At 38.4% G+C, this 22,467-nt stretch overlaps 1 protein-coding gene across 2 annotated transcripts; it reads left to right on the top strand.

Annotated features, from left to right (window-relative positions):
* Positions 1-1,873: 1,873 nt before the first annotated feature.
* Positions 1,874-20,553, top strand: NPY (neuropeptide Y). Of its 2 annotated transcripts, XM_072153772.1 has the most exons (4): positions 1,874-2,032; positions 2,579-2,766; positions 5,780-5,860; positions 20,047-20,553. In XM_072153772.1, the coding sequence occupies exons 2-4, from the start codon at positions 2,579-2,581 to the stop codon at positions 20,069-20,071; spliced, it is 294 nt and encodes a 97-aa protein (XP_072009873.1). In that variant the 5' UTR covers positions 1,874-2,032; the 3' UTR covers positions 20,072-20,553. The 2 variants fall into 2 exon arrangements, with proteins under 2 accessions (XP_072009873.1, XP_072009874.1); XM_072153773.1 differs by lacking the exon at positions 20,047-20,553 and having other exon boundaries at positions 5,780-5,864.
* Positions 20,554-22,467: the final 1,914 nt, after the last annotated feature.

Here is a 22,467-nt window from a genome sequence, read left to right as displayed (position 1 = left end):
GTTTACATTTCCTAAGTTTTACTACTTCAACACAATGAATATAAAAATATTTTTCAATGACAGAATTTACTGTGGTTTATTTCTATGGGTCAGTGTTTATTTTTCACAATAAAACACTTACAAGTTGTATGAAGGCATGTTTTTTGTGGAATGGGTTATCTTTATTTAATATCATAATATCTTTAGTATTTTTTTTTAGGTAGCATGTAGATTGAGCTGTTTTTTTTCAGAGTGCACTGTAAAGTAATGTGATGGTTTTGGAAAAGAAAATCAAAACTTTTAATGGGGAATGTTTTATTATTGTATTTCCCCTAGAGTACTTGAACTATCTAGGTGGCAATGTTTATCTCAGACTGACATACCAACAATTAATATATATTTATCAGATGGTGGGGGCCAATGGCATAACCAAGAGATCCACCGTTCTACATAAACCACATAGACTTATAATTAAACATGAATTTCAGTATTAATAGCAGAGGTAATGCTTTCAGGCCCGAATGTGGAATAAAGATTCAAGTCTACAATGCCAATCAATACTGTTGATGCTTCCCTAGGTGTCCATAGGGTTCTGTGAGGAACCATGCCCCACAAAGTACACAGTTCTGGGGTTACACAAGACGCTAATGGATCTTGTGTGTGTCTTGCCATTACGGCAACTTTCAATTACATGGACCCAGCCACCAGTTTCTACTGTGATGTTACCAGGACCTTTACGGCTTCATAAAGGAACAGAAAGCCCTGCCCATAATGTATACCAATCATCACAATTCCCTGCCACTTTCCCATGTGAATATCCTGAAAGATAAGTGTTAGTGATAAGATTAGTGCCATAGTTGTCTCTAATTCCCATATGTACCCTCTGCTTATGTAGCACCAATTGATGTTTGCTTACATTATCATTATACAAGAACTCACCTAGACCTCAGCCTGTCCCTTGATGACATTTTTCCCTAAACCACAGGGTTTACATTGCCCACACTTTTGCCTTTCCCATTGGGGCAAAGTAGCTGCATATCTCAAACTATAGGTCTACACGTATAGGTGGTTCCCCTGTAGTCATATCAGGATCCTTTATCAGATTTACAAGTTAAATACAAAATTGAATCAATTTGGTGATAAAGTGGGGTTATACCCACTGCATTACAGTTGATTTTTGTATGGAATCTACCGAAGTTGAGCCTGAAGCTTTAGAAGTATAAGACAAATAAATATTCATCTAGAGCAAATTTACGTGTAATATGTGAGTCTTATTTGTAGAATAAACCCCATATTTCATCCGGCAGCCTGGCACACAGTAACCTCCTATGAGTAAACACTTATCAGTTCCCATTTATATTCGGTTCACTCATCACTAACCCTATTTTGCCACAGAATTAAAAATTCAACATTTTCCAAGTCCAAATCTTCCATTGATGGCTTGATGAGTCAGAGACTCGTCATAGTCTATATGTGTAAGTTTGTGTGAGATTTGCAATAGTAATAGGTTTTCGGCTGCTGCAGCTGTATGATATGCTAATGACGAGGGACAGGAGGGGTGAACTCCTGGAACATCTTTCCTTTGCGTAGAATTGTAGCTTTAAAAATAAAATTAAATGTATGTAAATGTATAAATAATCACAGTGGGGGTATGCTCACAGGTATGCGAGGGGACGTCACTGGGGGAGCTGCATCCTAAACATTGTATGAAATTCTCCCAATCTTCAGTCATAACTCATTTTGACAAGTCAAACAATAAAAGGGATAATTGCCCTCCTTTTTTGCATGACCCATGTCTGCAAGGTCTCACCTATTAGTGACGTGTTTGCTGCTCAGAGGTAGGAGGAGATAGTAGATTTTTAGTCATCCACTATTACCCCCCTTCCTAGCCCCTCCTGAAAAAGAAAGACTATAAAAGCCACAGTATGGCAGAGAGCCGACTCAAGCTGGGGATCAGGGAGAACAAAGTCTAATTACGGAGAAGAGATACATAAGAAAACTGTCAGGCAACAGAAACAAGACACGTCTGAGAGAAGACACATTCACAGACAATGTAAGTACTCAGGAGCTGTCCCCGGTGCTGAACCTCAGCCTCCTATTACTTTACTCCTCTCTTTGTGAGTTTGCTGTTACCATGTTTCTTGCTTTTTATATCCAGTAAATATCCGAATACTTCTAAAATATACAGAATAGTGATAAAATGTAACAAACAACTGAATGATTCTCATACACATTCGTTCTTATAATGTCACTTTCTTTACAGTGTTATTTACAACATTCTATAGCAACTAAATTTATTTTCAAATATAGAGAGATTATTCCCTTTTAGAAAACTTAAAGATAGAAGTATCTGCGTATACAGAGAAAGCAAGACTGATTTTGATTTTGACCTGGGGTGTTTTCCATAGGAATCCAATTTATTATATTTTTTACTATGAACTAAGGTTGATTGCCAATTTGGCAATGTTATTATGCCTGTCAGCATGTTAAGAAGAAATACAGTAAAGGTTTAAGCTTATATATAAGGTTGATGTATTATTGTACTGTGTTCACATTGCTTAGCACTTGTTGAAGTTCTGATTCTCTGTTACTTTTTCAGATGCAGGGAAGCATGAGGTTGTGGATGTCAGTGCTGACTATAGGTCTATCCTTGCTGATCTGCTTGGGGACTTTTGCAGAGGCTTACCCTTCAAAACCAGACAACCCTGGAGAGGATGCACCAGCAGAGGACATGGCCAAATACTACTCAGCACTGAGGCATTATATCAACCTTATAACAAGGCAAAGGTAAGGTGTTCTTTGTTGCTTATTGGGGATCTTGAGGAAAGAATATTCAGTATGTAGTGTATATAATATTCAGTATGTAGTATATAGTGTACCAATAATGCAAAGATGTAGCAGAGCTGAATTTGTCTGTGACCTTTCACTGTGATTACCAGCAATCTTTTGTTAACCATATATAACACATTGTAATATTAGGAAGTATTCTGCTACAAGACAATCTCAGCACTGCTACATCAGGAATATAAAGTATAATAGTAATAGTAACATCCTCAATTATACAAATTTTACAATTTATGTATAAATTCTACCAGATGAAAGTTTCTTCTTACTGTGAATAACGCCGGCACGCTACAAACTTATGTGTCAGCAAAGTAAAGGTATTGCAGAACTAGTCATTAATTATATAGGAGCCATGCATTGTAAACAGGACTTATTTAGGGAAATAAGATAGGGCTTCTGCATGTAGATATAGTAGAGCTTAGTGTGTTACTTCTAAAAGTTATCATGAAGCTCCAACACTGTAGCTCTCAATTCAACTATAGATGTATTGATAGCAAAGGTCTATAAATGACTCCTTGGATGTGTGGATGTATACTTTTTTTGTAAAAACTCTTAAGTTTATTAAACAACGTAAAATACAGATAAAATATAGAAATAATAGGTTTGTACCTGTAGATAAAAAAAATTACATTTCTGGATATTCCTTGCATAAATATTTATCCCCCCCCCCCCCCAAAAAAAAAAATAGAATATATACTATATGAAATGGGTAAACATATAGTATATAAGCAGAGATTGCGAATGTGGTATAAAATATAAGAAGTCCCTAGATATATGGTATGTGGTATAAGTGAACGATAATATGTACCGTAGTATATAATAATTAGGTGTATGTGGGCAGGGTGGATGTGTAACATATACTTTAAATATATAGTGTATATTGCAATAAGAAGGAGAATATATAGCATATTCCATCAGAGTTAGGCAGATAAATGCTTATTAGAGATCTATAGAACTCTTATTTTATTAGAGATTGATCTTTTGCTGTATAAAGAATCTACCTGAGGGTATACACAACATTAAGTACATACTAAAATCATTTTGTATATACAATATGTACTATAGGATGGGTTAACATATAGCACATACTCTACTATTATAGTAAAGCGTAAATATGTTGCATTTGATAAGAAGTAGGTAGAAACATGATATACACTACATGGTTGATCGCCAAACGGGATAAACAGGTATGTGCATATTACATGTTAAGTTGGGTTGTTACATGCCCTATACATTTTTTATTCATGTAATACAGTATATAGTGTAAGCAGTGGGTGAATATATGATAAGAGGCGGATGTATAAATAATATATAATACATAAGTTAATATATTTTACATCTTTTTGGTGGATATATATGCATTCATATATGCTATAGACAAAACTATAAGTAAGTTTATGGAACATAATCGAAATGTTGCATAAAAATAGCATATAGTCCATTAAAAGTTGTTGAATATATATTGTATATGACATATAGGTGGATATTTGATATTTATGGTGGGTGGTCTACAATATATAGTATAAGAGATATAAGTATAAGGATTGGGCGAATACACAAGGTGGGGGGGGGGGATATCTATTCTGATATGGAGATTGGTCATGGAATGAACTTCTGACTTAACTAGATTTCTGGTGATTTTTTGGAGGATTCTGAAATGATTAGTGTAAAGTGATGAAGCGAAGCAATGGAGATTTATGCATTGTGACACACCGCTAGCGAAACACTGCGATGACTTGATTAAAAAATACAGAGGAAAATGACACATTCTGGAAAGTCAGAAGTGCCTGAGAGCACTGAAACATGGAAGGAAATTGTCCCCAATTTTTATCTAAGCTTTTTTTCACATCTACAAGCCACCCATTATACAGAGAAGGAGGCTGACACAGCATCCAAGAGATGATGATAGCTCTTAAGGGCATTTAACACCCAAGTGATTATGCAAAAGAAAACTTAAGACATAATAAGGGAGTCAAGTTGTGAAGCTCCTTACTGATAAAACTAAGGCAAATCTCAAAGCTTCAAAGCAGGTAGAAATGTATGTAAATAAAAATAAAACCCAAACATCTAATACATCCCTATAGCATCTACATAAATACATAAATAATAAGACTACTAATACATCCAGATGCTCATTTGCTCCGTATAATCATTTCCCTCCTGGCATGGACTGCATGTGTGTTATAGTTTGCGGGTAAGCGAAATACATTAACAATAGACATGTCAAGTTCTTTACTTGGTACATTAAATTTCTCAATCCTGAGAAGTCTTCATTTACATACTCAGCTGATTTATTAGCATTTCAGCTACATCTCAACTACTTTGGATAAATGAGCAGCCTAGCAGCTTGTGGCTCCAACAATTATCCCCATTTGGTTAAATAAACCTTAAAATCTATATTAGTGAAATTAGCGAGACAAATTTCAGAGGAGGCTAAAACTGTAAAATAAAATGATAAAACAGGTGTAGATTAAGGGGGAAGCTAGGATTGCATAGATTATGATAGCAAGGGGTGAGTATTTTAGATTTGGTAGCAGAAACTGAAGGATCAATGATCTGATCAGTGCAATTCATGGTAATGAATGTTATACTGTATGTAGAGAAGTATAGACATAATGACTATGAATGTGGTCTTAAAGACACACATGTGAAAATGCTTTAAATATTCAGGCTTTACATCCCATTATTACCCTCCTTACTAGATGATATGTGGAGGAAAGAATTCACCATTATTCCACTAAAGGGTCATAGCCTCCTAGCGCTTTCCTTCCCATCGATGCCCATATTTTCTATGCGTAACACATCATTTTTTTATGTTCATGGATCTGGTAATGCTGCAGTGTTGTGTAATTGTATATGTATTTTGTTTAGGGTAGAATCTACAGTATATGTTTGTCCTGCGTTACCTATCATCACACCTCTAGATGTGGTTTTACAACTCTGCTTTCTGTTGCAGATATGGGAAGAGATCAAATCCTGAGGCAATGCTGTCAGATGTTTGGTGGAGAGAAAGCACAGAAAATATTCCACGATCTAGGTAAGAAGGGATCTGTATTTATAAAATATTGTATTTTGAGTCATTAAGCTTTCTTTATATATCAATATATTGTGGTCTGTAAATACAGTTGTCACCATTTAAAACTTCCACCCAACATTTCTACTGCAAAATATTGCATCATCCTGAATTTTGTAATAAAAAGTAAACCTTAGTCATTGATACCCTTTACAGGCAGTCCCCGGTTACGTACATGATAGGTTCTGTAGGTTTGCTCTTAAGTTGAATTTGTATGCAAGTCAGAACTGTATATTTTATCATTGTAACCCCAGCCAGAATTTTTTTGGTCTCCGTGACAATTGGATTTTAAAAATGTTGGATTGTCATTAGAACCAGGATTAACAATAAAGCTTAATTGCAGACACCTGTGATAACTGTTATAGCTGTTTATTGTAGCCTAAGGCTAAAATACAGTAAATTACCAACATCCAGAGGTCCGTTTGTAACTAGGGGTCGTCTGTAAGTCAGGTGTTCTTAAGTAGGGGACTGCCTGTATTGGACATCTAAGAAGGACTCTCAATTTCCATCTATCCAACGGCTAACACTGTACAAAGAATATTTTACATTTGACAATGTTTTTTATCTCGATCCAAGAATTAGCTTAGAATTTGCTTAGAGGGTCAGATACAGTGACAGACCATCACATCGAGAACCACCATATCTATACCAGATTTCCCTAAGAAGTTTTTGGTTCCTCCATAAAATATGCATACTGGCCATCTTCTCCGAGACTACCCTAAAAGAGTCCAGTTTTCATTTGCAGAATATTGTTTCTTTTTAATGTTTAATCTGTTTTACAGAGTTTTGTTGACCATAAGAGCAGTAAAAAGCATAAATAAACAAGATAGAGACAAGTACATCCAACATGGCAGAAATAGTAATGAGGGACAGGAAATCGTACGTAATCCCAGGTATGCCCCCAGGAATTTGTAAAATGACTTCTACCTCCATAAGGGAAGGGGAGGCTGTAACCACAGGACTGAGTGGGAACGATAATGAAAAGATGGAGATAACAACAAAGCAAAGAAAAATTAGACATGCAAATGTGGGTGGGGGTGAGTTGTGAGGATAGGATGGAGAGGTAAGGTGCTTGGTAGGAATAGAGAGGGGGGGTGAGTGGAGTCAAAAGAGCTGATATTTCAGAAGTTTTGACACTGATGGGTATCCTGGGAAAGGTATACAGGGCTGTCACACCTGATAAAATTTGCCTGGATTGGGAGAACCCACAGCCTCCATCCATACACTCAATGTACATTACCGCCTGAATCCTCCAGACTACTATAAGAGGGTTTTTTTAATTGCCCAATAATAATAACTTCTCAACCGTAGGACAACCACAGCAAGTATGTAAGAAAAATAAGAAAGTAGAACAAACACAGCATAAAAATGTACAAAACATTGTCCCAACAATAATAATAATAAATAATAATAATATTATTATCATTATAGCCTCCTGGTGCAAGGTCCTCAGTAAATGTGCCCCAATGTGTTTGAGGTGTGAAAGGAAAACACAAAAATTCAAAATTCATCACTATCGTTTCTGCGTCAACTTTGACCAATCCATAGATACAACAAGGTTAACTCTTCAAAGATCACATTCAAACTTGAATTTTTACAATACATTTTTTGCACTATAATTGGTCTAAAGTGATTGAAGAACTGACTATTTGACTTGAAATATAAAGTTGCCTAAATGTCAATGGCCATTAGAAAAAATTGAGCTTGCACAAAAATCTAAATGTATAAAGCCAGGAATAGACATGAATAATTAATCAGCCACAAGCCAGGCTCCGCCGAAATAGGATGCAAGGAAACATGAACTTCTTCTTCAATAAGAACTCATAGGACCACTTTCAGTGAAATTTTCTGATGGTTATTCCAGTGGCTGTATTAAGGGCTCTTACATTTTAACAATGAGAATAATGATACAATAAGGAAATAGCCGTTTGTTCTACTTGCGACTGATATGACATAGTTCATAAATGTTCTATGCACTATACATTGATCTTTTTTATTCACTTAATTCTTTCTATAATTTCTAGTTTTTCACTAGCCCTTATTTCACATAAAGCTAATTAATTATGGGGCCAACATGGGGAGAGAAAAAGAACTGGACTGCACATCCACACATCACACAATTATCTACTGCCACTAGGCTACATTATATAACGAACTCGAGGTTCTTAGTTACATTTTGATCAAATTGTATAAGCCCACCAACCACTTCACAGTGACCTCTTTATGGTGGGTCCCTACGCTATTATGTGCGGCATCACATGGCGTCCACCACCGCTGCAGCACAGCGCCGGCAGGGACCAAGACCCGGTTGCCCCCCAGCACCCATACTGGGGCATATTTACTAAAACAGTGCAGTCTGTTCTATGTGCAGTTAGCCTGTGTGGCGTGCAGAGGACGCCACCTTCATGATTAGCGGCACCCGTTCTTCATGAATCTGGCACTCCCGGCATTGCCCCAACAAAGTGTACCAACTTTTTAGGTGCACCTTTAATAAGGCGGTATGACACACTTCTGTCTGAATTTGCATGTTAAATGTGGCTCATGGTCCGACTGAGAACTGGAACGTCCATTTCAATTATGAAATTTGTGTCGCGTGAAGAGTAGTGCAGCCGCAACACAAAAGGGTCAAGTTCTCTACATTTGCGGCATGAACAATTCTTAAATAACTGTGCAAGCATTTGCACATAAAAAACCATGTAAAGTCCAACAAAAAACTGGTGCAAGATCCTCAGTAAATGTGCCCCAATGTGTTTGAGGTGTGAAAAGAAAACACGAAAATTCAAAGAAGTAGTGCGATCACTAACATCACTATCAACTTTGACCAATCCATAGATACAACGCTTCAAAGATCACGTTCAAACTTGGATTTTTACAATACATCTTTTGCACTATAATTGGTCTAAAGTGATTGAAGAACTGACTATTTGACTTGACAGTGTTTTAACCCTTTACTCATTGATCAAAATGATATAAAAAGTCATGGCATATACTGATAAACTGATATTGACTGAACTGATGAAACCTTTCACAGATCTATTCGGATACATTCCCTGGCAAAACATACTGCAAATGGCAAGTAGTTCAACCGTATAGATGAAGATCTCACACCTTTCTGCGATGTGACATACTATAAAATGTTGTCCATCTGCACATCCTTCAAGGCTGACATGTTTATGTTGGGAGCAGTCTTTAGAGTAGAACCATTGAGTCTCTTAATATTTGAGGCGAGTGAAATGGATTATGTTTGCAGAATTTCTCAGTAGGAATTGGTCACCACAGTAACGTATTTCCCATGTTATAAGCCTTCTTTTGTATATCCGCTCTTGTGTATAAGACTAGTTAGCTTTGGTCAGCACTTATGATTGAGTCGGGAAGAAAACGTATCTACAGCGATAACAGTTATTACCATAATGAGAGAGAGTGCTGGAAGTTAGAGACATGGGCAAATATTAATGGGATGTGCAGGCTTTAGTTACTTCTCTTCATATCAGCTGCTTCATGAAGCTGCAAACAGAGATAAACAGTATGACACAGAGTTAAACTCCATGTCTCCTAAAAGTTGACGTTTCTGAGTTTGGAAAAGAACAGATGTTCAAGCAGGAAATAAACTGGAAAATTCTGGTCTATTTAAGTAAAAAAAAATCTGCCGAAATATAGGAAATATAGAAATTGGATCAGAGCTTTAATTTCATGAATTGATTAGCACAATTTTTCTATACCTTTATTAGACCATGGAATAGCTGGATATGGTGTTTTTTTAAATATTGTAAACTCCTGCTCATAGAATATGTGTGTCATGGCAGTCAAGTGAACAGGGCTGAACTGTCATACCCGACACCACCCAAAAACTAGAATGGAACTGGAAGACACAATTATATTAATTCTTAATTACCTTTACAAAAATTTATTTGCTTGATGCTCTTCTGGGTAGTCTGGGTAGTCTTGGACAGTGCAGACATCAGGCACATCCCACCTGATAGTAGTAAGCCTAATTAGCATATTGATTTTCAAAACTAATGACACTTGCAACTGTTCTAGAATTAAAGGAGACAAACTTATCAAAGAATAAAAGGATTTGCATTGGTGGCAGTAGTGAATGGTCCTCTTTAAGGCCCACCCCTATTGTGACTGACTTGTCCTGGAAAAATCTGAAGTGTTGGCAGGTATGCTACTACCTTCTTATTCAATGCCTATTTATATATAAGAAGAGGTAACAGTGTTATAGTAATACATTATAAATAGTATTATTATTTCCTTCTGCCACAATGCCTCATTATTGTAACACAACTGGAGCCTATTTAGTGCCGTACTTATGGTAATAGGTTCATACTTGTAATATTATTGTAACTTTTTCTTCCTCACCTTCTTTCACATACAGTCCTTTTTATGGTTCTAAATACTTACCAGTCAATGAGACCAAAGCTCAGAATTTGTTACTTATCATTTAATTTTTTTTTTACCCAGCCTTTTGATACAGGTAGGACTTTCTCTAATTACCATGCAAATAACCACAGATCCTCTTCCTTCCCTATACATTGCCTTTATTTGCAGTTGCCTGGACGCCCCTTTATTACAAGCAATTGTAACCTTAAAACTTATTAAGTGGGAAGAATTAGGGAGCAGATGATGTCTGATTCCCGTATTATAGGGGCAGGACGAGGGGAGATAAATAGAACTTCAGAGTATGGAGCTAATACAAGCAAAAGACCAACCTAAGAAACACGGTCATGTGACTGTGACCACACTGGTTTCTGGGGGAATTTTACAGCAAAAAATAGATGAGAATGTTTCATTCTCCACTTATGAGTCACTTCTTCTCCCAGCTTCACTAAATTTGCCTTAAGAGGCAAAACAGACTCACTGAGGATTACATGTTCTCCATAAAAGTCTATGAGAAGGGGGCTCCTTAAAGAACAAATACACATAAATGCTGACGCTGGGTCTTGTACGTGTTCTTTCTCAATCCAGTGTTGTTACCCTGCCCAATACTGCTGTATAATGTTGATTCTGATGCTGTTCTCCTCATTGTGTGCAGTGTATAGAGAACATAAAAGTGTAGCTGCTAGCTCAGGGAGAGCTGAGAATTGGAAATACTGGATGCATATAGGAAACTAGGCAGCAATGGTCAATTTCCGGTGACCTCCAGGGAACCTGTCATGTTGAGCATGGTATTTTTTTGCAATAACTTGCTGGTTTTCTGTAGCTTAGTGGGGATTTCTGTAAAGTAAACAGTTTTTTTTTTTTTTAAGTAAAAACTAAATTAAACCATTGAATTTTTCCAAGTTTAAAGGGGATATCCTAGATTACAAATTTGTGGGCAAGCAGGAGGGCCAATGTAAAAATAAAGTTACCGTCTCTGATCTCTGCAGTTCTGCCTGCTGTGGGCCCTCCCATCAGTGCCAGTATCGGTTTACAAAGAAAGGCTGCAGCAGTGATGGTATGTGACTGTAGTAGTCTTTTACTGACCTCAGCGTTGTTCTGCTGCGTCCATTATTAGGCTGCAGCAGTCCATCAAATTGGTGGGGATCTAATGACTGGCATACCCACAACTCAGCTACTCAAACACAGAGAATGGAGGAAAAGGAAAGATTTATCACTGTATCAACACACATGGAGTGAAGGAGGGGGGAAAGTCATGAAGCAGCAGGGAGGCATATGATGGATGACTCCCATATATAGTTATATCAGTTTTAGGTCTATGCTAAGGTTTACAAACAACTCTCTCAAGAGGGACTTTGGCGCCTTTCCCTCGAACCTTTTGCCTTCAACTTTGTCTGTTATCCATATGCTTATAACAGCATTTAGATGTTATTGCCTTGGATAATGGGTTGCAGTGGGGTATGGAAATGTGACTATTATCATTTGGAAACAGATCTGTGGGGTGTCCCAGACCCACTCCATATAGAATAGCCAATATAACAATATCTCTATGGAAATAAGGAACTTCCTTCTTCTTGAGAAGTCCTTATGAGAAAGACAGTAAAAAGAAAGATACTAAAAAAGATTTTTCTTTATTTTTTTTCTGTGATATGAAGTGCTTAAGAGCTGGAAGACTAAAGAGCATCATTACTATTCACTGCAGACTATAATTTTTTTTTTTTCACAGAACTTAACATATCAATACTTTTCACTATGAGCGCTAAGAACCATAATTAGAATGACGGCAGGAAAAATTTTATAACATGTTAATGGAAAACAAGGTATAAAAACTTTGCTGATTTTAATGTTTTCTTTGCTATTCGCTAAATGAGAGGCTGATATTATTGCTGTTCTGCTGCCTTTTCCAGGTTGTTATATGTTACCGGAGAATTCTTAATTAATAATCATTAGCGGGGTTTAGACAGCTTAATGGACACTTTAAGGCAGGTCTCTGCATTCAAAGGTCAAAATGAATGTGAGCAAAACTGAACTGAAGGTTTGTTATTATATACTCATGAGGAAATTCTAGCGGAGGAGGCTTTTCAGACATTTGTAGATTGTGGAATTTATTCACCTGTCTTATGATAGGATGCAGCCTGCACAGCAGTGAATGGGTTTATCCACCAGTTGAATAATATTGAATAATATTGTTGCAGATCATTTTGGGAACCATCAGTATCTTTAAAATCAATTGCATAGCATCAGTGCCATTCTCATGTCAGTGCATATTAACATGTTATTTTATTAACTTTTATATAATAGGTGGTTCTATCTTTTATACCAAGGAGCATTAAACTGAATGACAAACTGTATTTGCCATTTTCCCAATGCTCTGCATGTTCCTTAAAAAGACTTGAACAAATCCTTCAGATTGACTGAAGAGGAAGGGGGTTTAGACAGGAAAAAAGGCTTATTAGGGGTTAATTATCATTGTCTTTTTTATCTATGTGTGGCGATGCTGTTTTGCTTCTTTTTATTGCGCCAAATGAACATAGGACAGTGCAATGTCAATTTGACATTATTTGCATAGACCAGTTTTCACAAAAGGACAAAATTCATTATTTGCAACTTTCCGTTTAGGAGGAAGTTTTGTCACAAGTAGACGTCAGTCCCTACCCCGGTCTATGTTCTGAGATTTTTTATGTTTTGTATGCATAAGACGATGTCAGCAGATTTATCAAGGGCCAAAGTAACTTAAATGAATCTGACTAAAGCTGAGGTTTAAAGACAGACATAGGGGGATATTTAGCATACGCTGGCGCAATAGGCTGTTGATGTATCTGGCGTGGTCCCACACAGTGCTTATATCTACACCAGGCCCTGCCTGGCGTTGAACTAAACGCAGCCTTCAAATATTCACATATTAAAATTTGCTGGCTGCAGCAAGTGCACAGGCGTGGAGACAGTAACACCCTGTGCTGGCCCACTCCCGGCCAGCCACACCCTCCACTTGGCCGGCCACGCCCCCCTTCATGCCCCTTTCTAGCTTTTTCAGCTAGTGCAAGTTTTGTATGGAATGAACTTTAATAGTGTAATTAATCAGTATGTCAGGAATTTTAGAGATCTTTAATACTGATTGACTGTTTTCTAGGTAAAAATAATTGAACTTTTGACATACTGCAATAGTGATGATGCAAATACTATTTGCAAATACTATTTGCATCATACTAAAATACTAATATTTTAAACAGTCTCTATAGGCATCGAAAGGTGTTTTCTTCTATAAAATGTACTATAGCAGTTAAAGGGGTTGGCCACTTTACCTCTTGTTTTTTTGTAATGTGTATATAAGTGTGTGGCGCAGGATATTAGATAATTTACCAATATAGATCTATCAAAAGTTCTGCAATGTTTTCTTGATATGTAAAGTGAAGCCATAAAATGGCTGCAGATGAAAGTTTATATGATCGCTATCTGTCCATGAACAAGTGCCCTGCTAAGACCTTATGATGAGTATTTATAAACATAAGATAAAGGTCCTGGCAGGGTGATTCTTCATGGACAGATGGAGATCACATGACTCTTCATCAGCAGCTATGTTATGGTCAGGCTTCACTTATCAAGAAAGTGATTGAGAATTTTTAATAGTTATTGGTAAATTACTTAATATCCCACCCCCTCAGTCACACACAGATTTATTTTCTATGTTTAAAATAAAGAAAGTTTTATACTTTATACTAAAACTATAGATATAATACTGAGAAATATGTGAAAGGGGCCTAAAGCTAGAATCACATATCCAGCTATTGTGGCAGCAGTGAATAGTAAAGAGCGTGCAAGATCAGATTTTCTATTATACTTCTCACATCCCCTTTCCATCATAATCTTGAAATAAATTCCTGTCTGTGGCTAGAAAAACTGCATTCTTGATTCCAGCCAAAGTTCCCCAGCTGGATAGAAATGAAATTGCATTAGCTGAGACCCCTAATTCTAAGTTATCCTATTACTGAGATCTATGGATGTAATAGAGTTGTTGAGGACTAACCTTTTTCACATTTATCACACTATAAGAAATACTTCATTCGGAAACCCTGTAACAACAATCACTATTCTGATAGGATACAATATTAATAATATATTATTATTATTATTATTAAAATTAAATATTTAGATATTTAAAATGGAAAATCAGAAAGGTTGATCTCCCTTTCAGCAGCTGTGCCATACGTCACTTCGGCCTCTGTTTGTATACTGTCCTAAACAGTGTCCCCGCTACAGTTTTGTCCCTGCTACAGTTTTAGGTTACGCTCACACTGCCGTTGCCCGCCATACCGTAGCACGGTGGGCACACAGCAGTGCCAGGGAGAGGAGGAGGGGGAGAGCCCCGCCTTTCTCCATAGGAATATAAGGCGCACGGCGCCGTACTCCGTCAAAAGATGGGACAAGTCCTATCTTTCTACGGGGTACAGAGCGGCTCCCGTTGGGCACTGTGTGCCCATTGCTGTCCATGGGGAATGTATATCGTATACGTATACGTATGTTCATTACATGAACAGAGCATCCAGCTGGATGCAGGAGAAAGGAAGGGTAAGCCCTCCTACCCCTCCACTCTCCATAGAAAGACTAGTGGTTGGCACTGTAATATTTCAAAACATAGAATATGTCCGTGTATGGTCACGGTGCGGTGAGACAACGTGTGCTCACCATGACCAGGTGCCACAGACAATGGGGACCATGATCCAGCCGCAAATCGTGTTTGTGTGCATGAGGCCTTAGTGTGCAGCAGACACACAATGCCACTGCCAGCCTTGCCAGATGCTGACAGAAATGGACCACACATCACCTGAAGGGGAGTGCATAAGATGTTTATTATCTTTACAGCCCCCACCCCAGCCATTTATATATAATTTTTTAATTCTGGTAAAACCTTTTTTATTTACAGTAAAAAGGGGGAACGTGGAAACCCATGACTAAACTTTTGCTTTTAGTCAGGCATCATGAAGATATCAAGGAGATGTAAGGATAAATGTCTAATTTCTGAGGTACAAGCTCTGGGACCCCTAGTTTGTATCTTTATGCAGATGATCTACTTGATGATCCAGTAGTTTAAGGACAAATAAATACATCAGACACTTTACAGACAGCAAAGTATGTACAGACTAAGGCTACATTCACACACATTCACCTCTCCGCAGCGCCGATGTATGCCCGCCGTACTATGGTACGGCGGGCATACATCGTGTAAATGTAGCCTAAGGCTTCCTGCATACAAATGTAGAAGAGGGCTGCGCTAGGCCCCATTCATTTCTGGAGGATCATGCCCATGGCGGATCCATTGCACCAAGCCATAAATTAAGGAGAAGGTGGCTGGCTATTTCAATTGTCATTGGCGATGACAGATGTGCCAGAAACAAGTGTTCATGTTTCCATGTTTTCAGCCCACAAAATGCACTTTTATAAACATGTGGACTGTTTGAAGGGTCAGAAATCATTTTGTACTACTCTAGACAGCCACTGCACAGTACAGTGACAAGTAGGAGGAGGGTAGTAATGGCTGATCCCCAAAAAAACATAGAAAAGGAGATTTATCAAGTTTCTGAGGTAAAACTGTTCTAGTTGCCCAAGGAAACCAATCAGAGCTCAGCTTTAATTTTATAAACCGCTGTGGGAAAATGAAAGCTGAGCTGAGATTGGTTGCAATGGGCAGCTAGAATAGTTCTGCTCTAAGAGACTGATAAATCTCCCCCAACACATTATCTTTATGTAAAGTATTTCTTAGTTTTAACTGAGAAAAAAATTAACTAAAGGATTAGGTGCAGGAAGTGATTGGTCATTTACTATTTTTTCTGTGTTTAGTGTTGTTTTGAGGAAAGTAAAAAATAGAATTAGGTCGCAGGCCTCAGACACACAACCATATTAGCTAGCCGAAAAAATGTCAGCTAGTTCACGTGACTGAGCTAAGCAGCCACACTGCAATGCATAGAGCAGGTCCTATCGCTGCATTGTTGTTGCGCAGCCTCTCAGCTTCCTATGGAGATGGTATCTCCACCCTGGTGAAAAATGGGCCACAAACCCTGCTTGGTTTGCGGCCCATTTTGTACACAGCTTTGTGGACGAGGTCTTAAATTGTGTTTCTTTTTTTTTTTACAGATACTGTATGGTTTTTACATTCAACAGGGATCTATTAACTATTCAAAAAAATTTTTTTAAAAAATGTCACTCTATCTTTTTTTATATGGAAATCATTATCACTGTGATCACCCTTTAAATAAAGAAAATCAACCACTGAAAAACATTAAAAAACCTAGAAATACTCACCTCCGCTCCTCTTCATACACCAGGATCAACTAGAGAAGAAATTTATAATTAGCAACACCGAGCACTGCATGAGATTACCTCCTTCTCCCATTATGTGAGAGAGAGGTGGCAAAGGCCTTCATAATTAGTAGCCGGAGCTCAGGACATCTTGTCCCTGCGCACCGTGCTGCTAATTATAACTTTCTTTTCTAGGTGATCCCGGCATGTCATGTTATGTTTTTTTAGTGGTTGCTTTCCCTTAAGCATCAAATACTTCATTATTCTGCAGCAGTTGATTATCTAGATGATCATCCATTTACCATATTTTTCGGACTATAAGGCGCGCCAGGCTATAAGGCGCACCACCAATAAATGCCTGATAAGACATCTTGATTCATATATTAGGCGCACCAGATTATAAGGCCCGGGTTCAAATGCAGTAACTAAAAAAGACCTGTGCACAGTTCAATTAGCTGAAGTTCTCGGGAAACTTGTCTCCAGCGTGTCATAGAGCTCCGATGTCAGAGGTATGGGCGGCTGGGGGTCAATGTTGCAAGGGTGATACAGCAGGGGTTAAGCTGTCTCCCTCTGCCCCTTCTCTTTCCCCCCTCAGGCATGGTGTTATTCCAGTGGGGTTCCCTGTGGCTCCTTCTCTTTCCCCTGTTACAGGGCTGTCAGGTATGGGGGATTGCTACTGCTGCTGAGGATTGTCTTTGGTCGGCACTATGGCAGCTCCGGTCACTCCGTGTTACTGGAGGGCAGGATGGCACAATGTTGGTTGTGGTGCCAGGGCACTTTAGGAGCCAGGGACCCTGTGTACAGTGTGGGCAGTAGCAGGATATTGCTGGGGGTGGAGATCTTAAACACTGTTAAATGTACAGTACATCTTGTCTGTAGTATAGTTCATATATAAGGCGCACGGACTATAAGGCGCACCTTTGATTTCTGAGAAAATCAAAGGATTTTTTGGGCTGCCTTATAGTCCGAAAAATACGGTACTCTTAAATTACAACATGTACAAAAGTTTTAATAATCAAGAGGCTCATAGGAACCCTCCATCCTGCTATCTCATCTTTATATTGATTCTTCTATTCATCTGTTGTTATAGTTATTTTGTATAAAAATAAGCCTAATTGTATGCAGAAACACCTAAAAATTTTATTTAGTATTTTTTTACAATTTATTATTGTATGGTATGCTTGACACTTCTACGGGTCAGATAAGCTTAGTGCAGTCTGTTTTTATATATATTTTGTTCTCTTTTTTTGTGAATCCAGTTACTTTCATAACCTCTTTGCTGCTGGTCTCATGTTTGATTTTTGGTTTGTGGCAAATAGTGCATGAACTAATGTGTGAATAGTGCCTGTCTTTACTTTTTGTTATGATAATCTAGAATGTTGCGGGGCTAGAAGAAGAATGATCACAGAGAAGCAGAATGGCATATTTACATCAATAATAATTTTGGGCTGTCCTCTATATTTCCTATCTTTACAAATAATTTCTGATACATCGCTTTTCATTGTGGAACTGCATATAATGGAAAATTAATGCCGAATTAAAGAAGAGTTGCTAGTTTTTCTGTGATAGAAAAAGAATGTAATTTTGACTTTATTGTCATTCTTAATGCTTCATCCATATTGGTGGAAAGTTGTACACCACCCACCTACTAGAATGTGACAGTACCAACCTACTGGAGTGTGACTGTACACCACCAACCTACTGGAGTGTGACTGTACACCACCCACCTACTGGAGTGCGTTTGTACACCACCAACCTACTGGATAGCGACTGTACACCACCAACCTACTAGAGTGTGACTGTACACCACCAACCTACTGGAGTGTGACTGTACACCACCCACCTACTGGAGTGCGTTTGTACACCACCAACCTACTGGATAGCGACTGTACACCACCAACCTACTAGAGTGTGACTGTACACCACCCACCTACTACAGTGCGACTGTACACCACCTACCTACTAGAGTGAAACTGTACACCACCCATCTACTAGAGTGCGACTGTACGCCACCCACCTACTGGAGTGCAACTGTACACCACCAACCTACTGGATAGCGACTGTACACCACCAACCTACTAGTGTGACTGTACACCACCAACCTACTAGTGTGACTGTACACCACCCACCTACTGGAGTGTGACTGTACACCACCCACCTACTAGAGTGCGACTGTACACCACTCACCTACTGGAGTGCAATTGTACACCACTCACCTACTGGAGTGCAATTGTACACCACTCACCTACTGGAGTGCGACTGTACACCACCTACTGGAGTCTGACTGTACTCCACCCACCTTTCAGAGAGCGATTGTACACCACCCACCTACTGGAGTGGGACTGTACACTACCCACCTATTAGAGTGCAAGTGTACACCACCCCCAGCCAGCACTTGCAATTATTTTCCCCTCTCTGCTACCTTCACTCCATTGGGCGTGAAGGGGCATGAGAGGGGAGCGTGGCCGACCCGAGGGCGTGGTAGGCTGGGAGTGGGCCCATGCGGGTCGTTACTGTCCCCGCGTCGCCGCAATCGCTGCTGCCGGTGACTTTTCATATGACTTTTCATATATAGTCTGCCAGCCCCCTTTATTGTATAGCCTGCCAGCCCCCTGTAGTAGATAGTCTGCCTGCCCCCTGTAGTATATAGCCAGCCCCTCCTGTAGTATATAGCCTGACAGCCACTTGTAGTATATAGCCAGCCCCTTGTAATGCATAGCCTGCCAGCCCCTGTAGTGTGCAGCCTGCCAGCCCCTGTAGTATATAGCCTGTCTTTCCCCTGTAGTATATAGCCTACCAGCCCACTGTGGTGTATAGGCTGCCAGCCCCCTTTAGAATATAGCCTGTCAGCCCCTTGAAGTATATAGCCAGCACCCGTTCAGTATATAGCCTGCCAGCCACTTGAAGGATATGGCCAGCACCCTGTTTAATATATAGCCTGCCTACCCATAAAGAACTAACCTGAGTACTCACCATTCCCATGCCTAGGGCAGCTCCTCTTCTTTCTTCATGTGTGCCGGCTCAAAGTCAGCGCACAACTTTTATTTTTTTATATATACCCGAGTATAAGCCAAGTGGGGAATTTTCAGCACAAAAATTGTTATATCCATATTTCGCTGTACAATGTGATTTATAACCATTGTTGAATCAATCATTTCCATAAGGTTTGGGAAAGCTGGGCCTTCATAATGACACTACCGTGGTGTAAAAGGACAACCATGACTCAATAAGTGGATTTTATTAAAAAAAACAAAAACACCCATAGCTAGAGTTGACCGTTGAGTCAAAAGTTAAGAACAAGAATTTCTCTTGCGTACTTGTATATTTGAAGAACTGAAAGTTATATTCAAGATAACATTTTATGTAGAAGTTTTTGTTTATGGCTCTTTCCATCTATTTAAATGCCCTATCCATTACATACATAGTGGAATACCCATATAGCACTAACACATGTTCATATTGTTTCTATGTTTCAGGTATGAAGACCCTCCAATGTGGTGATGAAAACGGAATCCCATCTTCGATCTTTTACAAAGTTTTTGATTCACATTTCATTGCTATATGACAAATCAGACTTTTATCAACCCTCCAAAAACTAAGACCAATGCATGCAGACATTTGCTGAATTCTGTAGAATTGTTTTATTCTTCCACCACATTTGTATTAAGATATCTATTGTTAAAATGATTAAGTTGTGCTTTTGAAAGTCCAACAAGCAGATGAGAAAACTGTGCCTCGTATGGGCTGATCATACCTCAGAGGGATGGGTGATTTGTTGTAATACTTCTGGCAGTGAAAAGGTTAAACGAATCTACAGATGTGATCAAGTATCATTCATTTCAGTCCACTTATGTAACATCAATGACTGGATCTCCTCCATCATGTGTATCTTTTCTGTGGAAAAAGTAAGATACTGTATGTTAATGGTAATTATGTCAAACAATTTAGCAAAATAAAAACCTTTAAAACCCTTTTCAAAAACAGCCTTAAAAGTAAAGTGTTTATTATGTGTAAAAAATCCATGGTGCTGAAAGATGGCCTCAACTTCAACAACATTTTGAATACAACTTGTTTTTCCAAGGTATTATTCTTCTGCAATTTTATGGCAATTATTTCTTCTTATTTCTAATTGCAAAAAAATAAGGGAACCTGTCATCAGGTTTTCACCGTAACACCCAATGACAGGTTCCCACAGATGTCTTATCACTGTTTCTTATTCGTTTTATTATAAAAATCCATTGCTCATGAGACATGTTTCTTATTTTTTTTCTTTGGTTTATAATTGAGACTTTTGGCAGGTTTTTTTTTGCGCCTTATGTATGATGTCTTTTTTCTTGTGATACATAGTGAATACTTGTGATACTTTGTGTTTTCCTGTCCTGGCAGGTGCAACTTTTGGGGTTTTTTGAGCCTTTTTGGTGCAAATAAGTAATGTTAACATGTGTTAACATTACATTAACACATGAGTTTTGTAAATGCCATGCTGACAACAATTTAGAAAGGAGAATCTGCTCTTCTCAGCTATTGAAATGCGTTTGAAAATGCAAATGTTAAAGCCACATGTGACCGCACCCTTAGAAGTAACCAATAAGTAATCAATAAATTTGTGAAAAAAAATGTGAATGCAAAAATATATAAAGGCTATCCCTGGCTTACGTACAATCTAGGTTCCTTGGGTTTGTACTTAAGTTAAATTTGTATGTAAGTCGGAACTGTATATTTTCCCAGTTACAATTGGAGTTTCCAACTTTTTTGCTGTAATGGGACCAAGGATTATCAATAAAGCTTCATTACAGACACCTTACAGCTGATTATTGCAGCCTGGGAGTAAAGTAAACCATCCAGAGAGCTTCACCAGAGGTCACAGTGGTCAGAAGGGTCCGTCTGTAACTAAGGGTCGTCTGTAAATCAGGTGACCGCCTGCACATTTAAAAAAAAAAAGAAAAACAGGCCAAACCTTTAGTGCCCAACAGGTTTATGTGCAAAATTTCAAACATTTAAAGCATGTGAAATAGTCCCAATTTGCATGTTAAAACGGGGTCCATAAAAAAAATTCTTCCTCTGCGCCCTCCCTGGACCAGGTGTAGATTTGAGCCTATAAATTAAGCAAAAAAGTGATACATAGGTGAAATGTTGCTCGGAACATCTGGAAAATAAAGAAACATAAGGCACGTTGCACAAGGTGCAGACTATAGCGTACTTGAAAAACGACAGCAGAAGTCACAAAAAGGCTAAAAGTTGCAAAACATTTACCAGAAATAAACAAACATGTCCTCCACAGAGTCACAAGATCTATGTTTTCCCTTCTACAATATTTCCCTCAGGACTCTCATTCTCCCCTCGCTCAGGAATATAAAAGGGTGAACGAGGGAGAAGAGAGAGACATTGTAGATGAGATTCGGTAAGTCAGCTACTTTTAAAAAAAAATCAATTTAATAAAGATATGAGCTATGAATTTTTATAATACTAATGGAATGGGAAACAGTGAAAAAAGCCTTCTGTGGGAACCTGTCATTAGGTTTAATGGTGAAAACCTGATGACAGGTTCCCTTTAATTGTGTCCATGAGTCAAAATGTGTATGTTAAAAGTATGTTCCTTTGAATGACCCAACTAAAACTCTGTTTTAACATAATGACTTGTTGGTTATCAATTGCTTGCTGTGGGCCTGGGAGCGGAAGATGAAGACTGCTCTGGTCACACCAGGAGAAAGCTGATATTAAAAGGCCAAGTTAATTATTTGACACAGAGTGATGCTTAGCTGCAGTTCTTCAGAGGACCCATCAAGTGAAATAGACCTATTGGTATTTTTCAATATTTGACATACTTGCAGGAAACATTTATCAGGACGTGTATGGCAGTTTTCTGTCATACACGTCCTGAAATCTCCAGTAATTGC

Source organism: Engystomops pustulosus, chromosome 5, assembly GCF_040894005.1.
Source record: "Engystomops pustulosus chromosome 5, aEngPut4.maternal, whole genome shotgun sequence".
Lineage (NCBI taxonomy): Eukaryota > Metazoa > Chordata > Amphibia > Anura > Leptodactylidae > Engystomops > Engystomops pustulosus.
Note: the sequence above shows the minus strand (reverse complement) of the source record. Positions and strands in the feature narration are given on the sequence as shown.

What these genes read in the sequence shown, in the direction of transcription:
- NPY (XM_072153772.1), top strand. Translation starts at nt 2,579, where the DNA reads ATGCAGGGAAGCATGAGGTTGTGGATGTCAGTGCTGACTATAGGTCTA. An exon ending in AACCTTATAACAAGGCAAAG is followed by an intron (nt 2,767 to 5,779) that starts GTAAGGTGTTCT and finishes TTTCTGTTGCAG; the next exon opens with ATATGGGAAGAGATCAAATC. An exon ending in GAAAATATTCCACGATCTAG is followed by an intron (nt 5,861 to 20,046) that starts GTAAGAAGGGAT and finishes TCTATGTTTCAG; the next exon opens with GTATGAAGACCCTCCAATGT.